The sequence below is a fragment of the Elephas maximus genome, chromosome 20 (assembly GCF_024166365.1).
Source record: "Elephas maximus indicus isolate mEleMax1 chromosome 20, mEleMax1 primary haplotype, whole genome shotgun sequence".
Lineage (NCBI taxonomy): Eukaryota > Metazoa > Chordata > Mammalia > Proboscidea > Elephantidae > Elephas > Elephas maximus.
The window spans coordinates 55,412,441-55,437,143 of record NC_064838.1 but is presented as its reverse complement, the minus strand read 5'-3'; the positions used below and the strand labels follow the sequence as shown (position 1 = coordinate 55,437,143).

The following is a 24,703-nucleotide window of genomic DNA, read 5'->3' as shown; positions in this document are numbered from 1 at the left end:
GGCTTCAGTTTATGCAAAAGATCAAGCAAATAAGCACACGAACAACAAAGAAACCACCAACGGAGGCTATAAAAACTTCATCCCCTTTTGCAGGGGCTAGGATCCTGAAACTATGGCTCTCCTTCCTGGTCCTGAAACCCTGGGAGATTGAGACACATGTCAAATAATGCTAAGGCATGGTCCTCGGGGAGAGAGAGCCTCTATTAATAGGTCCACTTGCCCATGCAGTATATGGCCAGTCCTTTAGTAACTCAATGGGGCTCTCAAGCCAAAGAATTTAAAATAAACCAGTTATACAAAATTCTTCTGTTGATCTGATCCCTCTAGTTACTTGATACACACACATACACAACAAAAACAAACAAAAAACCATTTTCTTACTGAACTTCATCTCAGGTTAAAGATTATTCTATTAAAATATAACTGGACAAATTACCACTTGTATGGAATATTGGAGGGTCAGCAACCTGGCCTTCTCCCTACCACCCCCACCTATGGAAGAGCTGGATGAGAATTAATTAGGTAAATTAATCTCAGCCCACAATATCAAAATAAAGCTATAGTTAATAGCCATTTAAAATACATAGAAATCCTGTGTGCCAAATTTTTATTGTCTTACTTGGTCTTTTTTTAATTGCAGTAAATACATATGTAAGAAAAACTTGCCTTTTCAACAGTCTTTCACTTGTTCTTAATGACCTTTATGCTACTAGAATTGCTAAGAGTTCAGTCAATGTTGGAAATAGAAAGCCACATATATTAAAGCTACACAAAACAAAGTTACTGCTAAATGATACTTTTGCTCTTAGCATTCAAACCAAGGTAGCAATTCCTCCTGCATTTTAATGATTTAAGGAAAAGCATTAATGACTTCTGAAAAAGAATTGCCAAGGCAATGAATTGTTCATAATGTCTAATAAAGATGGGTGACAGTTTATAGGAAAGTAAACTAGCTTTTTAATAAGGATATATTCTTAATTGAGGAGACTAATAAAGCCTTAAACTATAGTAAGTAAAATTCCTTGAGCAATTTATGAAATTATCTGACATGAAGACCCCAGTCCAGCAGTGGGAAACCCATGCTCAGAAGTTTTTCCATAGAGTAGAAAGGCCAGAGTCCTGGAGTCTGGAGACCTGGGCTCAATCCTTCATCAGTTAGCAAGTCACTTCACTGAGCATCAGTTTCCTCATTTATTTAATGAGGGGGTTGAAACAGGTAATTTCAAGGTCTCAACCAGCTTCCAAATCAAGCCTTGTCAGGAAGCAGTCAGACACACGTTTCAAAGAAAAGCAGCCCATTTCTCTTCCAGGCTTTTCTACAATTGCACAGAGACTTCCTCTCACTAGAGCCACCCTAACTGCGGTTCTCTTAAGTCTGTGGTGCCCCCTCCCACCCCCAGCACAGAGGGATGAGTACCTTCTAACACTGTTTAAATGGCCAGTGTCTGTGAGTTCTGGACAAAAATCAGACACTGAAGATGGCATGGTCCCTACTCATTCTAGAGAATAAGACAAAACTCATCATCTTAACCTGGTGAGGGGGTGGTGGCAACTGCTCTTTCAGTTGCTCCTTTTAATGTATTGTTACCACCATCACTCTTTCGAAATGTTCTCCATGTTTTAGCGATAACATGACCCAATAATGTAGTCAATGGTACCTCTATGTAAGTCAAATAAGTAAAATAAAGCAAAGAGGTGCCCTTGGCTACACATGCTAATGCAAACAGCATTTTCCAAAGTTTCACTAGTAACTTTTCTGTATTTTAAAAACAAGATTTTACTTGTCTCTTGCTTTTGCCTAGTTTTAGGTGTGGAATATGCACTCCATCTCCACAGAGCAAATTACGCACAGCTTCTTGGCACGCAGGTACATACACAAGGGAAAACAGTCATTTATAGTGAGAGAGGCCCAAGCACTCCCAGGGTCTCAAGCTCTGTTGAGCTGCTCTGAGGACTCTCCTAGTTGAGTATCTGCTGACTCTGATAGAGAAAAAAATTTCCTCTTGACAAGTACTACTGTTTTGAAACCATCATGCCTTTATACTGCTACTCAAGGCCAACTTTTTATTTCTAATGATGTCCATGAAAGTTAAAACAAAGTAGGTTATGTAAAAGAGGTTATGAAATGATTTAGTCCCTGTCAGGAGAAACATGGCTCTATATAAATTTGATGGCTATCTGCAAGAGTATATAAAGGCTCATAGGCTTTTAAACAGTGCTTCTAATTTAATCAGACAATTAATTTTTCAATTTAGAAAACACAACTCTTTAATGTGTCGGTTAGCATCAATATTTAGATAAAAATTATTTAAACAGACCTTTAAAAGAAAAGGAGATTAAAGGGAAAGGAGAAGTTGAGGTAAGATGAAAGCTGTTTTGCAATAAAGGTTTTCTGTTCTAGTTCCACAATGATACTGGCAGACTAATCATTGATTCTCATTAGTGTCAGACTCTCTTGGTGATGCTAACACTGAATAGAAACAGAACGGGAACAGATATTAATATCTGTCTTTTTTTTGGCTGGGTGTATAATCTTTGTTCAGGAAAACACAGGCTTCACAATGGGACAAACCCTGCAACACTTTTGCTTACTCTGGATTTAAATTGGGACTCAAGTTATCTATTAAAGCATGTGGAATCCACCACAAATACAAAAGAAACTATATTTTGGTCAGCAGTAATTAGGAAAGGCCTCAAATCATCACAAGAAAGAAACAGGAGAAAGTACCCAGGCAGGAGAATAAACCTCTGTAGGGAATTGGACTTTACATACTGCAGCCAATCAGCACCAACCCATTGAGGTGCTGTATGATCAACAACTGCAAAAGCAATTCAAAGTTCTCTAGCAAGAGAAGTACGTCACCATGGCTGGCGCTGGGGGCAGAGTACTTGGCGCTGGACTTTCGGATGATGTTCTCGTGGATCTGGGACCACTCGCTTTCATTGTTGCACCTGCAACAGAAGGACAGGTGTTATGGCTCTCAAGGTTTTAAAACATCCGTTTGACTTTCCAATGTGGAACACCAAATTTAGAGGTGAAAGGATTCCTCACTTTCTTAAAGAAATGACTTGATAATAAATTAAGACAAAGCTTGCTTCCTGTTACGGCACACTGGAGATTCACACTTGTGGAAAGGGTAAAAACTCTAAAATGAACCTCTATAAACATTTTAAAAGTGGTAAAATATGCTCTTCTCTGAAGAAGCACTCTGCCATGTGACAAGTTCTTCCTTTTCAAACCCCCCTTACACACACACACACACGCACACACACACACACAACCAGGCCCCAGAGAAAACGCAAATGCCTAAATATGTAAGAATAAACTCCTTTCCTAGGTACTCTTTGGGATTGGGGCCAAGAAAAAAGGAAAAATAACACTGTACTTCAACGGTGAGGTTCTGAAATATTAGTGTCCTCATCTGAAGGGTAAGTCCAAGAGAGCTGAAAACACAGTGCAGTACAGTGAACTACTGATTATGGCCCTGGAGAAGGACATCGTGCTTGGCAGAGTACAGCGTCAACGGAAAAGAGGAAGACCCTCAACGAGGTGGATTGACACAGTGGCTGCAACAATGATCTCAAGCATAACAACGATTGTAAGGATGGCTCAGGACCGGGCAGTGTTTCATTCTGTTGTGCACAGGGTCGCTATGAGTTGGAACCGACTCGATGGCACCTAACAACAACAACAACAGCCGTAATCTTTGTGATTCCCAAACAATAATTGGGTGGCACTATGCAAATAAGGTGTTTGTGGCATACCAAGAAGACTGTACAGTCTGCTAATAATGCAAATAAGGTGCATGGAATCCTTATGGGGGTAGGACCATGCAAATAAGGTGCATGGAACTCAAACGAGGGGATTGGTCAGTTTTGCAATCTCGCTAAGCTTAAAAAGAGTTCATCCCAGAGGCGTGAGTGGGGACCTTACTACCATCAAAGAAAGAAGAGTTAGGAGTGGAGCTTATCTTTTGGACCCAGGATCCTTGCACTGAGAACCTCTTAGACCCAGGAGACAGCTGTAACAATGAAGATGGTGAGAGATGGTGCGGTAGTAGCAAAAAGCAGCGAGAAGCGATGGCAAGCATAGCAGAGTCCCAGTGGTAGAGAAACAGTGGCAGCAAAACCAGAAGACCGGAAAGAGATGGTGTGGTGGGATTTCGGGCCCACAGAGTGAGGTGGCTAAAGTGGCTGTGCTGACGCCAGAGCAAGAGAACTGAGTGCCTTCAGGCAACAGTCTTGCTGGTGGAGTGGGGTGCCTCTGGGCACTTACTGGTGGAACTAAAGAGCTTTGTAACACTTGCTTGAGCAGGGCAGAAGCGCAGAGGCCGAGAGTCCGAGGGCCAGGGAGAGCCCTGCCTGCAAGCACAGCTGAGAAGTTGTCCTGACCAATGAACTGTACCCTGAATCATGCCTGACCCTGATAAACTTCTCTAATAAACCTTATACCTATTACTTCTCTAATAAATCTTATAACTGTGAGTTGGTCAATGAATTCTGTGTGGCCACTGCAATGAATTATCAAACCCAGAAGGGAAGCAGAGTGTGCTGTGGGAAAGATAGCTCATGTCAGAATTGGTAAAAATGTTGGAGAGAGGAGGTATCTCTGACCTCTGCCTCATAGAAATCAACTTTGGGCTAATGTTGATCTTAATTCTGTCCTCCCCCTTGTGAAGTTAGACAAGGTCAGACATAATCAATGCCACACCATTTTTAGAGTAAGGAATTCCTCATCCTGATGGAGACGTCTCGATGAAACAGCTGAAATGATGTGAGTGGCCATCTAAGATACTCCCCTGGTCCCACCCCATCTGGAGCTAGGGAGAATGAAGAAAACCAGATTGCAAGAGAAAGATTAGTACAAAGGACTAATGGACCACAACTACTACAGCCTCCACCAGACTGAGTCCTCCAAAAGTAGATGGTGCCTGGCTACTACCACTGACTGTTCTGACAGGGATTACCATAGACGGTCCCAGACAGAGCTGGAGAAAAATGGAGAACAAAATTCTAACTCACAAAGAAAAGACCAGACTTACTGGAGAAGCCCCAAGAGTATGGCTCCTGGACACCCTTTTAACTTAATACTGAAGTCACTCCTGAGGTTCACCCTTTAGACAAAGATCAGACAGGCCCATAAAATAAAACAAGCCTAAATGAGCACACCAGCCCAGGGGCAAGGATGAGAAGGCAGGAGGGAACAGGAAAGCTGACAATGGGGAACCCAAGGTGAAGAAGGGGAGAGTGTTGACACATCATGGGGTTGGCAACCGATGTCACGAAACAGTATGTGTATTGTTTCATGAGAAACCAGTTTGCTCTGTAAACCTCCATCTAAAAAAAAAAAAAAAAAAATTAGCACAATAAAAAAGAAAAGAAAAACAAGAATCGGAATGAGACCGGGGTAATCTCTTGAAAATTCCATTTGACACTCAGGGAGTCCCCACAACCCTGGTCTCACCCCATCCCCTACTGGTTAGGGAGGTAATGGACCTGACCCAAGAAAACAGGACCCATTCACAAAGGAAGGCACCTAGAATCTTTTCATGGTTACTCAGAAGTGCCCAATCCAAGGACTGTTTTCAAAAGGAAACCCCGGTCACAGTTACAGCATGTTCTATCCAGCAGTATGAAGTGCTATAGGTTTTTAAATAAAAAGATTTACATACAGGCCAGAGATAAAAGGAGTGGGCCAGTATGTTAACTCTATTACTTAGTTTATACTGGCTCTGCAGACTCCTTGGCCAGCATAAACAAGCTTCACTTACTATTGCATTAAACTGTTAAAGGTGAGATTCTCATAGCCCAGAGCTCTGATAATAATTTCCTACTTGCAGAATCCCTTTCAAACAAAGAAAGGGGGAGGCTGTCCTTCAAAATGATCACTTGTGATTTAGCAACTAAATCAAAAGTGAGAGGTGCTGACAGCACGTCCAAGCCTCCCTGTCTGACATACACACTGTCTCATCTCATCAAACCAGTTAATGTATCACAGAAGGACCCACATGGTGGGGATTCAAAGACTTGCCTTATCAGTTTTTTTTTTTTCTTGTCACATTCTAGGTTTATAAGATTAGTAGTCACATTCTTTAACTTGGAGTCCTGGTGGCATAGTAGTCAAAAGCTAGGCTGCTAACCAAAAGGTCAGCAGTTCGAATCCACCAGCCACTCCTTGGAAACCCTATGTGGCAGCTCTCTCTGTCCTGAGGTTGCCATGAATTGGAATCAACTCGACAGCCGCAGGTTTTTTAACTGAAATCTGACTATATTTTGTCGTAAATAATATACTCTCCTTACCTCCACTACAAAAGAGGCTTAACAATTAAACTCCCCCACCTTAATATCCTAGGCATTAATAAGGTGAAATGTACTGGTTTTGGTCATTTTGAATTGGATAATCACATGGTCTACACTGGGAATGACAAACTGAAGAGGAATGATGTCACATTCATTGTCCAAAAGAACATTTCAAGATCTATCCTGAAGTACAACGCTGTCAGTGATAGGATAATACCCATATACCTACAAGTAAAACCAGTTAATACAACTATTATTCAAATTTTTCCACCAGCTGCTAACGCCAAGGATGAAGAAATTGTAGACTTTTACCAACTTCTGCGGTCTGAAATTGATCAAACATATGCAATCAAGAGGTACTGATAATTACTGGTGATTGGAATGCAAAAGTTGGAAACAAGAAGGATCAGTAGTTGGAAAATATGGCCTTGGTGACAGAAACAATGCTGGAATTATAATCAACTCAATGGCAATGGGTTTAGTTTGTTTGGAACTAAATGTTTACCGCACTCTAAGTCCTTAGAAGGTAAGGACTGTGTCTTGTTTATCACCTTAATATATAGCAAAACTTGTGGCACATAATATGTGCTTAATTTAATACATGTTGAATAAATGAACAATTTCCTAAGGCAGTTGGCTATTTCTTACAGTTTAAGTGTTATTAATTGGTATTCTGCCAACATTTTCTACCAGAATTAGAATAACCAAAGTGAAAGCAAATCATGAGGAAAACATTCTGGATTATGGCCATCTTATGGAACCATGAAAAGCTTTATCTAGATTTAAAAGGAAAAGAAGAAAAGGTAGAGAAAAATCACATTTCTCGGGCAAGTGGGATAGAAAAAGAATGCTCATATGCACCTGTCTGTTTGAGCCAACAGAGGTAGGAACATTAGTGAATGAAAATATGCTTAGACAGAAGCTCATGGTAGCTCCAGAGGAAAGACTGAAACCAAATTTCATGCAGGTTCATTTGCAGTTTGCAGAGAATGAGCTCCTGAAATTTTAAAGTTTACTTATGACTGCCTATAAATAATACTTAGCTCTACTGAATGGTCAGGTTATTATTCCAAAGCAATCAATTTACCTTTGATATTACCTTTAATATGCTTCCTTTCAAATATGTTAACAATGAATTCAATTGTTTAGTTATTAAAATAATTAGCATCTTTAGCCCTAACCCAATGACAGACTTTATCATTTCACGCCCCTCTGTCTTAACCCTCCCATTCTTCTAGCAGCATCCTCATGTTATGCCTGATATAGTTATTAATGGCATGTTTAGGTAAAATTGCTTTTTAATCCAAACTGACCAAAAATCTCATTATGAGGTGATAGATGAGCACCTTCTATGGCCCTTCTTGCCCACAAGTTCTTAGTTTGGATGAGTATAAAAAGCAGGTGGGTTTCCAAGCCCACAGAAATGCACATATATTGGCTTATTCTCTCCATTCCTCCATTTCCCCCATCTGCTCTGTGTGTGGCTACAAATGGTCTCTCCTTCAGCAGTTAATAATTCATATGATTATATTCAAAAGAAATTTTTCTTTTTCTTTCACATCATTGAACACCTTAGGAAAAATACTTCTGCAATCTCTTTTCAAGATTAAAATAAAACCTAGATCATTTTCTTCCTAAGAATTAGCAATTTAAGCTACCTTCAGTATAATCTATGCAAATAAGTAATGTTGTTTTAGCTTTGAATTGTCTAGAATAATTAATAAACTTTATTCACCCCTAGAATAATATTATTTCTCTGCTTTTTACTTGGTAATAATGTACTTCCAAGATATAAGGGCTTCTCTCCAAGGGGATGGGCAAAGGAAAACCTCTCTATTCATCTTGAGTCTGGCTCTTTCCTTTTCTACAGCTTACAAGTTACTACTGTACACTCTGCCCGTGTTCTCTACCACAACCATGTGATGCACCTGATGGCAAAGCTTGAGAAACCCTTCTGACATTTGTTGTTGTTGTTAGGAACCACTGAGTCAGTTCCGATTCACAGTAACCGTATGTACCACAGAATGAAACACTGCCTGGTTCTGTGCTATCCTTACAATCGTTGTTATGCTTGAGCCCATTGTTGCAGCCACTGTGTCAATCCATCTCACTGAGGGTCTTCCTCTTTTCTGCTGACCTTGTACTTCACCTAGCATGATGTCCTTCTCCAGGAACTGATCCCTCCTGATAACATGTCCAGAATATGTAAGACACAGTCTCACCATCCTTGCTTCTAAGGAGCATTCTGGTTGTACCCGTTCCAAGACAGATTTGTTTGTTCTTTTGGCAGTCCATGGTATATTCAATATTCTTTGCCAACACCATGATTCAAAGGCATCAGTTCTTCTTCGGTCTTCCTTATTCATTGTCCAGCATTCACATGCATATGATGTGACTGAAAATACCATGGCTTGGGTCAGGCGCACCTTAGTCTTCAAGGTGACATCTTTTCTTTTCAACACTTTAAAGAGGTCCTTTGCAGCAGATTTGCCCAATGCAATGAGTCTTTTGATTTCTTGACTGCTGCTTCCATGGCTGTTGATTGTGGATCCAAGTAAAATGAAATCCTTGACAACTTCAATCTTTTCTCCATTTATCATGATGTGGCTTAACTGGTCCAGTTGTAAGGATTTTTGTTTTCTTTATGTTGAGGTGCAATCCATACTGAAGGCTATAGTCTTTGATCATCAGTAAGTGCTTCAAGTCCTCTTCACTTTCAGCAAGCAAGGTTGTATCATCTGTACAACACAGGTTGTTAATGAGTCGTTCTCCAATCCTAACGACTTGTTTTTCTTCATATAGTCCAACTTCTCAGGTTATTTGCTCAGTATACAGATTGAATAGGTATGGTGAAAGGATACAACTCTGACACACACCTTTCCTGACTTTAAACCACTCAGTATCCCCTTGTTCTGTCCAAATAACTGCCTCTTGGTCTACGTATACATTCCTCACGAACACAAGATTAAGTGTTCTGGAATTCCCATTCTTTGCAATGTTATTCATAATTTCTTACGATGCACACAGTCGAATGCCTTTGCATAGTCAATAAAACACAGGTAAACATCTTTCTGGTATTCTCTGCTTTCAGCCAGGATCCATCTGACATCAGCAATGATATCCCTGGTTCTACGTCCTCTTCTGAATCTGGCCTGAATTTCTGGCAGTTCCCTGTTGATATACTGCTGCAGCTGCTTTTGAATATCTTCAGCAAAATTTTACTTCAGTGTGATACTAATGATAGTTTTTGATAATTTCTGCATTCAGTTGGATTACCTTTCTTGGGAATAGGCATAAATACGGATCTCTTCCAGTCAGTTGGCCAGGTAGCTGTCTTGCAAATTTCTTGGCACAAATGAGTGAGCACTTGCAGTGCTGCATCCATCTGCTGAAACATCTCAATTGATATGCCATCAATTCCTGGAGCCTTGTTTTTCGCCAATGCCTTCAGTGTAGCTTGGACTTCTTTCAACAAAGTAATGCAGTTATCTGATAATCAAAAGCTTTATTGTTTTAAAGGAAAAACAAGATAGGGCATAGTCTTAAAATATAAATTGGCAACTCTAAGCATAATTTTGTTTGATCTTTATTATTTCATTATTTGGTGCCTGCAGGCTACTTGGTAGATGCCCATTCTGACATTATATTCAAGCAAGGGATCCCTGCACATTAGTATAGACGGACCATTATGCTGGACAGTCTTTTCCTATTTATTTATTTATTTAAATAAACTTTTTATTTTAGAACAGTTTTAAATTTACAGAAAACCTACCTGGGTAGTATAAGAGTTCCCATATATCCTACCCTCCAGTTACTAACATCTTATATTATTGGTACCTTTGTTATAATTGAGTGGATGTTGATTCTTTATTAACTGAAGTCCATACTTTATTCAGATTTCCTTAGTTTTTACCTAATACCTTTTTTTTGTTTCAGGATCCCACCTAGGGTACCGTATTACATTAAGTCATCATGTCTCCCCAGGCCTAACAATTTCTCAGACTTTCCTTGTTTTTGATGACCTTAACAGTTTTGAGGCATTAGTGATTGTCTTAATCATCTAGTGCTGCTAAAACAGAAATACAAATGGATGGCTTTAACAAACAAAAATTTATTCTCCCATAGTCTGGGAGGCTAGAAGTCTGAATTCAGGGTGCCAGCTCCAGGGGAAGGCTTTTTCACTCTGTTGGTTCTGAAGGAAGGTCCTTGTCATCTGTCTTCCTTCAGGTCTAGGAGCTTCTCAGCACAGGGACTTGAGGTCCAAAGGACATGCTCCTCTCCTAGTTCTTTGTTCTTGATGGCACGAGGTCCCTCTCCTCTTGGCTCGCCTCTTTTATATCTCAAGAGATTGACTCAAGATACAACCTAATCCTGTAGATTGTGTCCTTCTCATTAACATAACTGCCTCGAATCCTGCCTAATTAACATCATAAAGGATTTACAACACACGGGATAAATACATCAGGTCACAAAATGGAGGACAACCACATACAACACTGAGAATCATGGCCTAGCCAAGAAGACACACATTTTAGGGGATACAATTCAATCCATAATAGTGACCAAGGATTTTGCAGAGCCCTAAATTGGGATTTGTCTGATGTTTTTCTCATCATTAAAACTGGGGTTATGTGTTTTTGGGAGGAAGACCAAGAGGTGAAGTGCCATTCTTATCACATCATATCAAGGGTACATGCTACCAACATGACTTACTACTCTTGATGTTAACCTCCATCACCTGCTGAAGTATTGTCTGTCAGGTTCTTCCACTGTAAAGTTATCTTTTCTCCCTCACTTTTCATGGTGTACTCTTTGGAAGGAAGCATTTATAAGTATGTAAATATGTGTAGCCCATACTTAAGGAGTGGGGAGTTAAACTCCATCTCCGTAAAGTGGAATATATTCTTAGCAAGAGATTTGTCTCTTCTCCCCCACTTATTTATTCAATATTTATATCAGTATAGGCTCATACATATTTTATACTTTGAGCTAAAATACAATAGTATTTTATTTATTTTGTTGCTTAAATTATTCTAGCTTTGGCCACTGGGAGCTCTTTAAGTTGGCTCCTGTGTCCCTTTGATCTCATCACTTGAACATCGTAGTGTTTTTTGTTTTATTTTTTAAGCACTTCCTTACTTTCTGCATTACAAGAGGGTCTAAGCTCATAATGTATATTTTCTGCCCCAGTCCTAGAATCAGCCATTTCTCCAAGGAGCCCTGGTTCCTTTTACTGGAGAACAGAAACCAAGATGTGGGCACTAGGTGTCCCCATAGCTACTGGGGTATCATTTTAGCCCCTCTCGGCTGATAGAGCAAGGAAATACCTGTGTGTATGCTAACCTGTGTATATAGACGTAAGTACATGTAACTACCTGTATCTGTATTAGGCTAAACATGAGTTCATACTGATGTCTCCAACTCTATTCCATTATCACATGGATCATTATAGCCTTCTCCCCTTGCTTATCTGTAACCTCTCACTCCAAGATGAGAAACTGGGCTTCCACCATCCATTATCTATTTACTGCCCTTTTTTTTTTTTTAAAGCTCTTTCCTCTGTTTTTAAGTTGTGGTGAAAATACATATAACAAAACATTTATCATGTCAACAATTTTTACATGTACGATTCAGAGGTATTAGTTACTTTTATCATGTTGTGCAACTATCACCACTATCCATATCCGAATTTTCCATCACCCTTAGCTGAAACTCAGTGCTCCTTACCAATGACTCTCCTTTTCCCATGGTAACCACTAATAAACTTCAGTCTCTGTATATTTGCCAATTTTAGATTATTTCATATAAATGGGATCATATGACACTTGTCCTTTTGTGACTTATTTCACTTAGCATAATGTTTTCAAGGTTCATCCATGTTGTAGCATCTATCAGGACTTCATATCTCTTTATGGCCAAGTAATATTCCAATGTGTGTATATGCCATATTTTGTTTATCCATTCATTTGTCGATGGAAATTTAGGCTCTTCCACCTTTTGGCTATTGTGAATAGTGCTGCACTGAACATTGGTGTACAGAGTATCTGTGTGCATTCCTGCTTTCAAATCTTTTGGGTATATACCTGGAAGTGAAATTTCTAGGTCATATGGTAATTCTATGTTTACTTTTTTGAGGAACCATCAAACCATTTTCCACTGTGGCTGCACCACGTTACAATTCTACCACCTGTGAATGAGGGTTCAAATTTCTCCACATCCTCACCAACATTTGTTGTTTTTTATGTTTATAATTATACTTATCCTAGTGGAAGTGAAATGGCATTTCATCATGGCTTTGATTTGTATTTCCCCTGATGATGCAATGGGTAAGTACTTGGCAGCTAACTGAAAGGTTGGTGGTTCACACCTACCAGTGGCTCCATGGGAGAAAAGACCTGGTGAAAATTTTCTGTAAAGATTTCAGCCTAAGAACCCTATAGGGCAGTTTTGCTCTGTCCTACAGGTCATTGAGTTGGAATTGACTTGACGGCATACAACAACAATGACCAATGACACTGAGAATCTTTTCATGTGCTTACTGGCCATTTGTATATCTTCTATGGTGAAATACTTATTCAAGTCCTTTGCCAATTTTTGGATTGGGTTGTCTTTTTGTGGCTAAGCTGTAGGAGTTCTTTATATATTCTGGATATTAAACTCTTATATGTAGTAACCAAAAATTATTTCCCCATCTATAGGTTTTCTCTTCACTTTGTTGATAAAGTCCTTTGATGAACAGAAGTTACTAGTTTTGATGGGATCCCATTTACATATCTTGACTTTTGTTGCTTGTGCTTTCAAGTGTCATATATAAGAATCCATTGTTAAAAACTGGGTCCCAGAGCATTACCCCTATATTTTGTTCTAAGAGTTTTATGATCCTTGACGCATTTTGAGTTAAGTTTTGTATATGGGATGAGGTATAGATTCAGCTACATTCTTTTTCATTTGGATATCCAGTTGTCCCAGCACTATTTATTAAAGATACCATTCTTTCCCAAATGAATGGACCTAGCACCTTCGTTGAAAATCAACTAAGCATACATTTACAGATTTACAACTGGACTCTCAATTCTATTTCATTGGCGTATATGTCTATTGTTATGCTAATATGAGACTGTTCTGATTACTGTAGCTTTATAGCATGTTTTGAGATTAGAAAGTCTAAGTCTTCCTACTCTGTTCTTCATTTTCAAGACTGCTCTGGCTATTTGGGGCTCCTTGCAGCTCCATATAAATTTGAGGATTGGCTTTTCCATTTTCTGCAAAGAAAGGCTGAAATTTTGTTGGGGACAGCATTGAACCTGTATGTTTCTTTGGGTAGTGCCGACATCTTAACAATATTAAGTCTTCCAATCCATGAACATGGAATGTCCCTACATTTATGTAGGCTTTCTTTAATTTCTTTCAGTAATGAGTTACAGTTTTCAGTGTACAAGTCTTTCACTTTCTTGGTTAAATTTATTCCTAGTATGTATTTTATCCCTTTAAAAAAAATAAATAAATGGAATTGTTTTCTCAATTTTCTTTTCAGAATGATTATTGCTGATGTATAGAAATCTGATTGGTCTTTGTGTGCTGAACTTGTATCCTGTCACTTTGCTGAATTCATTTTTTAGCTCTACTAGCTTTCTTGTAGATTTTTAGGGATTTTCTGTTTATAGGATCATGTCATCTGTGAAAAAGGACAGTTTTATTTCTTCATTCCCAATTTGGACATCTTTTTTTTTTTTTTCTTTTCCTTGCCTAATCACTCTGGCTATGACTTTCAGTATAATATTGAATAGCAGTGGTAAGAGCAGGCATCCTTGTTTTGTTCCTGATTTTAAGGGGAAAGCTCTGCCTTTCTCCATTGATTATGATGGCAGCAGTGGGTTTTTCATAAATGCCCTTTATGGTATTGAGGAATTTCCCTTCAATTCCTAGCTTGCTGAGTGTTTTTATCATGAAAGGGTATTGGAAATTGGTCAAACGCATTCTCTGTGTCAACTGAGAAGATCATGTGGTTCTCTTCTTTTGTTCTATTAATGTGATGGATTAGATTTATTTTCCAATGTTGAACCACCCTTGCATTCCTGGGATACTTTTCACTGGATCATGGTGTATAATCTTTAATACGTTTTTGCATTCAGTTTGCTACCATTGTTGAGGATTTCTGCATATACATTCATAAGGGATACTGGTTTGTAGTTTTCTTTCTTTGTGGTGTCTTTGTCTGGATTTGGTATCAGTGTGATGCTTGCTTCATAGAATGAGTTAGGAAGTGTTCCTTTTCTATTTTTTTAAAGGATAGATTAAGATGATTGAAGTGAGTTCTTTTATAAATATTTGGTGGAATTCCTCAGTGAAGTCATCTGTTCTAAGACTTTTCTTTATTGGAAGGTTTTCAATTACTAATTCTATCTCTTCATTTGTTATGGGTCTGTTGAGATCTTCTATTTCTTTTTGGACCAGTGTAGGAAGTTTATATGCTCCTAGGAATTTGTCCATATCTCCTGAATTATCTAATTCGTTGATGTACAACTGTACACAGTATTCTGTTATGATCCTTTTTATTTCTGTAGTCAGTTGTAACGTCCCCAACTTTGATTTCAAAATTTAGATGCCTTTTATATCACGTTTTCCTTGTTAGTCTATCTAAAAGTTTTTTTTTTTTTTAGTATTTTCAAAAAACCAACTTCTGGTTTCATTCATTCTATTATTTTCTATTCTCTATTTATCTGTGAATGAAATTCGGTCTTTGTTATTTCCTCCCATCTGATAGCTTTGGGCTTAGTTTGCTCATATTTTTGTAGTCCCTCAAGTTGTAAAGTTAGGTTATTGATTTCAGATCTTCTTTTTTAACACAGGCATTTACTATAACTTTCTTTCTGAGCACTGCTTTCACTGTGTACCATAAGTTTTTGCATACTGTGCTTTCATTTTCTTTCAACTCTAAGTATTTTCTGGTTTCTCTCTTGATTTCTTCCTTTTTCATTGGTTGTTTAATTTCCATATATTTGCATATTTTCCTTCTGATATTAACTGTTAATTTCATGTCATTGTGACCAGAAAAGATATTTCATATGATTTCAATATTTTTAAATTTATTGCTAATTGCTTTGTGACCTGACAAATGGTCTATCTTGGAGAACGACCCATGTGCAGAAGAATGTATATTATGCAATTGTTGAGTGGAGTGTTCTATATATGTGTGTTAGGTCTAGCTGGTTTATAGAGTTGCTGAAATCCCCTATTTCTTTATTGATCTTCTTTATAGATGTTTTATCCATTATTCAAAGTGGTATATTAAAGTATCCAGTTATTATTATTTTGTCAGTGTGTACTTCATACATTTTGGGGCTCCAGTGTTAGGTACATGTATGTTTATAATTATTACATCTTCTTGATGAATTGACCCTTTTATCACTATATAATGTGCTTCTCTTTTATAACAGATTTTGACTTAAAGTCTATTTTGTCTTACATTAAATTTGCTACCCCAGCTATCCTTTGGTTATTTATTTACATTAGACAATTTTTCCATCCATTTGCCTTCAACATATTTGTGTCTTTGGGCCTAAGATGTACCTCTTGTAGACGGCATATGTTGTTGTTGTTAGGTGTCTTTGAGTCGGTTCAGACTCACAGTGACCCTATGAATGAAACACTGCCTGGTCCTGTGCCATCCTCACAATTGTTGCTATGTTTGAGCCCTTTGTTGCAGCGACTGTGTCAATCCATCTCACTGAGGGTCTTTTTTTCACTGACCCTCTACCTTACCAAAGCATGATGTCATTATCCAGGGACTGGTCCCTCCTGATAACATGTCCAAAATACCCGAGATGAAGTCCTGCCATTCTCACTTCCAAGGAGCACTCTGGCTGTAGCTCTTTCAAGATAGACTTGTTCATTCTTCTGGCAGTCCATGGTATATTCAATATTCTTTGCCAACACCATAATTCAAAGGCATTAATTCTTCTTTGTCTTCCTTATTTGTTGTCCAGCTTTCATATGCACATGAGACAATTGTAAGTATCATGGCTTGGGTAAGGTGCACCTTAGTCCTCAAAGCGACATCTTTGCTTTTCAACACTTTAAAGAGTTCTTTTGCAACAGATTTGCCCAATGCAACACCTCGTTTCATTTCTTGACTGTTGTTTCTACGGGTGTTGATTGTGGACTCAAGTAAAATTAAACCCTTGACAACTTCAATATTTTCTCTGTTTATCATGATGTTGCTTACTGGTCCAGTTGTGAGGATTTTTGTTTTCCTCATGTTGAGGTGTAATCCATACTGAAGGCTGTAGTCTTTGATCTTCATCAGTAAGTGCTTCAATTTCTCTTCACTTTCAGCAAGCAAGGTTGTGTCATCTGCATAATGAAGACTGTTAATGAGTCCTCCTCCAATTCTGATGCTGTGCTCTTCTTCATACAGTATAGCTACTCGGATTATTTACTCAGCATACAGGCTGAACAAGTATGGTGAAAGGGTACAACCCTGGAGTACAACTTTCCTGACTTTAAACGGCATAGTCTTGGTCTGTTTGAACGACTGCCTCTTGGTCTATGTAACAGGTTCCTCATGAGCACAATTAAGTGTTCTGGAATTCCCATTCTTCATAATGTTATCTATAATTTGTTATGATCCACACAGTCGAATGCCTCTACATGTCAATAAAACACAGTTAAACATCTTTCTTGTATTCTCTGCTTTCAGCCAAGATCCACCTGACATCAGCAATGATATCCCTCATTCCATGTCCTCTTCTGAATCCGGCTTGAATTTCCTGCAGTTCCCTGTTCATGTACTACTGCAACCACTTTTGAATTATCTTCAGCAAAATTTTACTTGCACATGATATTAATGATATTGTTTCATAATTTCCACATTCTTTTCTATCACCTTTCTTTGGAATGGGCACAAATATGGATCTCTTCAAGTTGGTTGGCCAAGTTGCTGTCTTCCAAATTTCTTGGCATAGATGTGTGAGCACCTCCAGTGCCACACCCATTTGCTGAAACATCTCAACCAATATCCCATCAATTCCTGAAGCCTTGTTTTTTACCTATGTCTTCAGTGCAGCTTGGACTTCTTCCTTCAGTACCATTGGTTCTTGATCATGTATCACCTCTTGAAATGGCTGAATGATGACCAGTTTTTTTTGGTAGTAACTGTGTGCTTCTTACATCTTCTTTTGATGCTTCCTGCCTTGTTCAGTATCTTGCCCATAGAATCCTTCAGTATTGCAACTCTGGGCTTGAATTTTTTCTTCAGTTCTTTCAGCTTGAGAAATGCCACGTGTGTTCTTCCCTTTTGGTTTTTTAGCTCCAGGTCTTTGTACATTTTCATTATAATACTTTGTCTTCCCAAACTGCCCTTTGAAATCTTCTGTTCATCGCTTTTACTTCATCATTTCTTCCATTCACTTTAGCTATTCTACATTCAAGAGCAAGTTTCACAGTCTCTTTTGACATCCTTTTGCTTTTTCCTTTCTTTCCTGACTTTTTAATGACCTTCTGTTTTCTTAACATATGATGTCCTGGATGTCATCCCACAACTGGTCTGATCTTTGGTCTTTAGTGTCAACGTGTCAAATCTATTCTTGAAACAGCATGTAGTAGGATAATATATATATATTTTTATCCATTCTGCCACTCTCTGTCTCTTGACTAGAGGGTTTAATCCATTTACATTTAAAGTAATTACTGATAAGGAAGGACTTACTTCTCTCATTTTTTATTTTCTTGGTCGTATTATGTTCTTTGCCCCTCATTCTTCCAATATTGCCAATATTTGTGTTGTTGATATTTTGTAGTCAACCACTTTGATTCCTTTCTCTTTTCCTTTTGTGTATACTTTTTAGTTATTTTCTTTGTGATTAACATGAGGATTACATTTAACATCTTACATTTATAATAACGTGGTTTAAACTGGTATCAATTTAATTTCAGTAACATACAAGAACAATTGCTACATCATCTCTCCCTCCTCTTTGTTAACGTAGTTATCATCAATTTAATTTCAGTAACATACAAGAACAATTGCTACATCATCTCTCCCTCCTCTTTGTTAACGTAGTTATCACCCATTACACCTTTATATATCATTTGCCCTGCAACAAAACTTTATACTTGTTTTTAAAGCATTTGTCATTTTAAAGAATGAAAAACATAACATCAAGAATTACCAACCAAAAAATACCTTAAATCTGGCCCTAATGCTTGACCATGAAATTATCTTTAATAGAGATCTTGTTTCTTCTGTGTACAGCTCTGATGTGCTGTCTAGTGTCCTTTGTTTTCCATCTGAAGGACCCCCTTGAGCATTTCTCATAAGGCAGGTTTAGTGGTAAAAATTCCCTCAGCTTCTGTTTATCTGTGAATGTCTTAACTTCAGCCTCGTTCTTGAAAAACAGTTTTGCTGAATATAGTAGGAGCCCTGGTGGCACAGTGGTTAAGAACTCAGCTGTGAATCAGAAAGTTGGCAGTTTGAATCCACCAGTCGCTCCTTGGAAACCCTATGGGGCAGTTCTGTCTTATGGGGTCAGTATGAGTTGGAACTGACTCAATTGCAACAGGTTTGGTTTGGTTTTTGGATATATAGTATTTTTGGTTGACAGTTCTTTCAGCACTTGAAATATGTTATTCCACTAACTTCTGGCTTCCAAGGTTTCTGAGGAGAAATCAGCATTTCAACTTACTGGGATTTTTTGTATGTGACAATCCCTTTCTCTCCTGCTGTATTCAGGATTATCTATCCTTAGTTTCTGAGAGCCTGATTATAATGTTTCTTGTTGTGGATCTCTTTGGATGTATCTTACATAAAGTTCATTGAGCTTCTTGAATTTGTAGATTCATGCACCTTGTCAGATTAGGAAAGTTTTCTGTCATTTTTTCTTTGAATATTCTTTCTATCCCTATCTTTTCCTTCTGGATTCTCATAATATGTGTGTTAATACACTTGACTATGTCCCATATTTCCATTATGATATTTTCAACAGTCATGATTCTTCTCTTTGTTGCTCTTCTGATTTCACAATTTCGATTACCTCATCCTCTAGTGATTCTTCTGCCAGCTCAAATCTGCTGTTAAATTCTTCCAGTGAGCTTTTCATTTTTCTTATTGTATCTTTTCATTCCAATATTTCTGTTTGGTTTCTTTTTATAGGATCTCTTTATATTTTCATTTTGTTCATGCATCATTCTCCTGATTTCTTTGTACTTCTTTAATTTAGCTCTTTGAGCATGTTTAATATTACTGTATTATATTATTCAAATCTGTTCATTATTAGGGCTTCCGTAAGAGTGATTTCTCTCCCTTCATTTTTGTTCTTTTGAATGATCCATCCTTATTTGATTTATTTTGTTTCTTGTAATTTTTTGTTGAATCTGGGACACGAGAATATTATTATTAGCTTTCTCAAACCCTCACATACATAGTGCTTTGGGAAATGTTAATTTCTGCAAGAAACTCTTAGGTGGGCACAGCCTTCAGTCTTTGTTGATGACTCCCTTTTCCAACCTATGATAACTCTGACTCAGGCTAGACTGATACTTCTCCAAAACCAAACAGAAAAGACACACTGATCAATCCATCCTTAAACAGGCACAGTCTTCAGTCTTTCCTTACTGCTCCCTCCCCTGTCCTCTGAGAGCTCTGTTTCATGTCAGACTGAGGTTTCAATCCTTCAGTCTGATCCAAAGATCTGCCCTGTTTGCTTCCGATCCAGAAACTGATCCAGGCCTTTCTTAGTGCACAGAGATCCATAAGTCAGCTGAGGCTGCAGCTGTGGCTCCCCTGTAGCCATGTGTCTGCTGTGCTTCAAGGGGTGAAAACGGGACAGTGGAAAAAGAGATTTTCTTACTGTTTAAATTTCATCCTTTTCTTGTTTCAGTTTGCAGTTTCTTGCTGCCATCCTTTGCTTACTTTTTCAGAGTTGTTACAGGGTTGAGTACAGATTTATAGCAAGTTTTCTTGGTATTTGTGCGGGGAGGGTTGGGATCTTAGACTTGCTCATGCTACCATGTTCCCAGAAGTCACTCCTCTATTTAATACTTTGATTCCAAAGACTTGATGAAGTATTGGTAATATTTGAAAGAATAAGTACCTCTGGGAAGAATCTGCAAATAACTTACGCCATTTAACTCAAGAAGAGGTTCCTCCCACCTTTCTTTATAGGAATTGTTTTAAAAAATTCTCTGTATGAAGCTATCCCTAACTCCACTGCCTGGAATGAACGGCTCTTTCTTCTTTATTTCCATGACACTTCATTTTTACTTCTATTTTAGCATCTATCTCATTTTACCTCGTGTTATAATTAATTTGTGTGCTCTTCCCAACTAGATGGAAAGGATGATGTATTTAAACTAAGAAGAAAGGAATCTTAGAAATCTAGAGAAGTAAAGGGACATGGCCTATCTAGACTCTGCAGAGCCTCGAGTCTCAGTCCTCTTAGGTCTATCCCAGGGACCCTTCCACTGTCCCCCTTACTCTCACCCTAGATGAGTGTTTGCTGAATGAGTAAAAATACCACTGGCGTCTCACTCTTTTTTCATGCTTCAGAAATTAAAGAACATATCACAGTGTACAGTGTTAATTTCTACAATGCTGTGCAGAGATTATTATCCATGAATTCATAAAGCTGTATTCAATAAAACTCCTGTGATAATGTTAGCTGAAGATCACAAATCTGCAAAGATTACAACCTTTTTTGCCTCAAAACTCTCCTACAGGGTTCTAAAAAAAGAAAATAGTTTTAAAATAAAAGTGAGAAAAAAGCAAAAAAGAATATCTCAAGAACTTCAAGCCTCAGGGCACTGGGCATGAGAAAGAAGGAATTGGCACTGAAGATGAGAGGGCAATGGTTACCCTGAAGGTCCAAATGAAGGCCAAACCACTCAGAAATAAAGTAAAATATTGTTGTGCCTTGAAAGTGATAAAAAAAATAACTGTGATAGGGGAAAGTGAAATAGTAATTAGTAGATAAAAAAATATTTACTTCCATTTACATAGGCTTATAACTGTGGTTCTTAACTGGGAGTGATTTTGTCCCTAGGGACATTTGGCTAGGTATTTTTGATTGTCACAACTGGGGGCAGGGGGATGAAGATGAATTACAGGGTGAGCAACTGCCAATAAATATGCTTAACCTGAATGTGAGGAGGGGGACATGAACGTTAATTAGCATGGGCTGAGTACAAAGTGGGGTTGCTCAAATCATCTGAAACTAGGGGGATGTGATGTCATTGGCATATTTTAACTAATCACTAGGATAGTTTGTAAGGAAAAATTATAAATGTAAGCATTTATTAAATAATCAAATGAGTTCTGATTATAATGAAGCATGGTTATGTTACATACAATCAAATTAATATTTACAGTTTGATTACTGATGTCAATAGTTTGTTCTCAATCTTAAGATGCACAGGGATTTTGTGATCTAAAGAGCTCTGAGCACCTCTGTGGTGGCCCACTTTCTTCATACAAGATATAACAAGCACAGCCAAAGAAATACCAGTTCAACCACTACATATCCAGGGATTTTACTCAAGGAAGACAGGGGGATGAGAGATCTCTGATTTTGTATTGAGATCTCCAAGCATTTGGGAGCACAGAGAAGGCATGCATTTTCAACTATAAAAAACAGAGTTCAGAATACTATTCTCACTGACTATTCACCCATGCAATGGAGCATACGTTAACATTTGCCTCTTTCCTACTCCTTTCTTATCATCTTGGTTTCTGTGTTTCTGACTGGTATTTACCCCATTTTCTTCTCATCTTTCCCCAAAATGGGCTACCCAAAAAAGCATTCAAGAAATTTTAAAGGTTTGTTTTTAAGACCTTAAAGTTTTCATTTTTGGAAGGGTGCTGACTATAGGTAGGGAACTGTTGTGTTGTTTTCCCATATTTTATTTCACTTAATTCTCATAATTCTACAAGGTGGGTATTATCATATCCATTTCACAGACGAGGAGAGTGAGGTGAAGTTGGAGTCTAAAGGCCCATGGTGAGCAGAAGAGGGGAGGTTGCAGAGTACTGTGACTCTGAAATCCCTACCACTGCACCAGGCTTCAGGATACTTGTCTCCTTGGTGTCAGTCTGTATTTCTATCCTGTCTTCTTTCACAAAGGCTGCAACTATTCAGTTGTGACCATGGCTTAATACTTAATTTACTGCTAATACTCTGTATCTCTGTATTAAAATTATTTTTCTTTGGGTGTGGCCTACTTTATTTTGGCCTTTACTTGGTTGAAAGTTCTAATAAGCCAGAAACAGACAACAGCCCACAGATTTAGGTGTGCCACTGATGCTGACCACTGCTTTATGCTGTCTCTAGGTGTAGTGCAAAAGGGAAACATCAAGGAGGATAAATGAAAACAGCACATATTTTTATAAAAGTGGACTGATTAAGTGAATGAAGTCTCCAAGACCAAATCAACATAAATTGACCAATCTGATTCAATCTGGGTAAGTTCCCATGGGCCACATCTGTCCACTATCACGCATATGGGAGCTGCGTAAACCCTGAATGAGTTTACTTCAACATCTGTCCTGAAAATCTCGTAACAAGGAAATAGTTCTGCTTTCCTGTTAGAAGCTCCAACTTCTGACAAATCATATCAAATACTTTGGTTCACAAGAAGCATGGATAGCTGCAGTTTGAAAGGCTACCACCGAGAAGGGCATGATCAGGCAGAATCCTTCCAGTTACGACTGAACAGAAACTAACATTGGCTGAATTTGGTGGTTATCATTCCCTTGCTTTTCTTCATAGCTCTCTCATATTTTTGATTCCATAATCAATATACTGTTTGTACAGTGCTTAATCTACAGTTACGCATTTCTGAATAAGGTTCTTAAAGTAGTTAATTCATAAGAAACATGAAAAGTTTTCTTTATATCTATGAAAAATTTGAACTATAAAAGAAAGACAGAAGAATATTTGAGACAGATAGGAGAGAAGAAGACAGAAAGAAGAAGAGAAGGCAATGTGACTATAGAGATGGAGAGTGGAGTTATGTGGCCACAAGTTAATTAAACAATGCTGACAGCCAACAGAAGCTGGAAGAGGCAAAAAAAAAAAAAAGGATTCTACCCTACAGCCTCTAGATGGAGTGTGACCTACTACAACACCTTGATACTGGACTTCTGGCCTTCAGAACTATCACAGAAAGCATTTCTGTTGTTTTAAGTCACTAAGTTTGTGATATTTTGTTACAGCAGCCACAGGAAATTAATACACAAGTCTACGTGGCTAACAGAACTAAACCATGATTTTGAATTTCAACTTTGTTGCTAATAAAAGTGACATGGTTATTTATAACACTTACTTATATACACAGGCTACATATTTGTATCTACTATCCTACATTGTATATCTATTTTTATCTATACCTGCTTGACCTATGTTTTGATTGGTTCTAATCTTTTTTTTTGTTGTTGTTGTTGGGTAATCTCAGGTGGGGAAATCTACTAATATCTATTCGTCCTCTCAAACTACAACAAATAGCATTTTATTCTTAGTTTACTAACTAGAAATTGTAAAGTAACTAGAAATGAGGTTGATCTTTGTCAAATATCTTTTTGGATATCAGGATGATTGTATGATTTCCCCCCTTTGGATGACTGATATGATGCATTATATGCTAATTGCACTGTGATCTGAGAATGTGGTTCATGCAATCTCTGCCTGATGGAATTTATGGACATTTTTTCTATGAACTTTTTTTTAAGTATTCTATGGACACTGGAAAGGATGTATATTCTGTTTGTTGGAGAAAACATTTGTTTAGAGCTGAGAGGACCATATATGGCTTGGCGTGCAGTGATAAGGGATACTTTCAGTTTATACTTGTCCTGACATCAATAGTGGTTTCCTCTGACTATCAGGATATCCTGGTTTGGACAGTAAATTATGCTCACCCTATATAGAAGAGGTAGAGTAGAGGCTAAGAACATGGGTTTATAACAAGGTTGGCTTAGGCACATTCTTTACCACTGTTTTTTTGTTTCCTTATCTATAAAAGATAGATAATAAAGGCCTATGGTGAACGCTCAATGAGGCTATTAGTACCTGTCAAACCAACCTTATTCATTATGCAAGTAAGATTCTCCCCTTCCTTACTGATTTTTGGCTTACTTGTCAAGCCAATTGTTAAAATTCTCTTTTACTGTACTTTTATCTTCTCTTTGTATTTCTAATAAATTTGCTATAATAATTTTGAGTCAACATTATTATATGCATAAAGATAATTAAAATTAGATCTTCACTATAAATTCTACCATGTATTGGTATAAAAAATAAACTACAATAGAAAATCCCTGTGGAAGAATAAAGGGGCTTTCTGGAACACTAGAGAGCTGCAGCAAAGACATTTCGAAGGACACCTGCCTTGGCTCTGCTTTCTCTCCCCAGCT

At 37.9% G+C, this 24,703-nt stretch overlaps 1 protein-coding gene across 6 annotated transcripts in view; it reads right to left on the bottom strand.

Moving 5' to 3' along the window:
* The window catches only part of DOCK3 (dedicator of cytokinesis 3), a 547,636-nt gene that overhangs the window by 132,822 nt on the left and 390,111 nt on the right, over positions 1-24,703 (bottom strand). For all 6 annotated transcript variants that reach the window (XM_049861907.1, XM_049861911.1, XM_049861908.1 and 3 more), the window contains one exon: positions 2,864-2,952. In XM_049861907.1, coding sequence (XP_049717864.1) covers positions 2,864-2,952 — 89 coding nt within the window. The remainder of the gene's footprint in view (positions 1-2,863; positions 2,953-24,703) is intronic.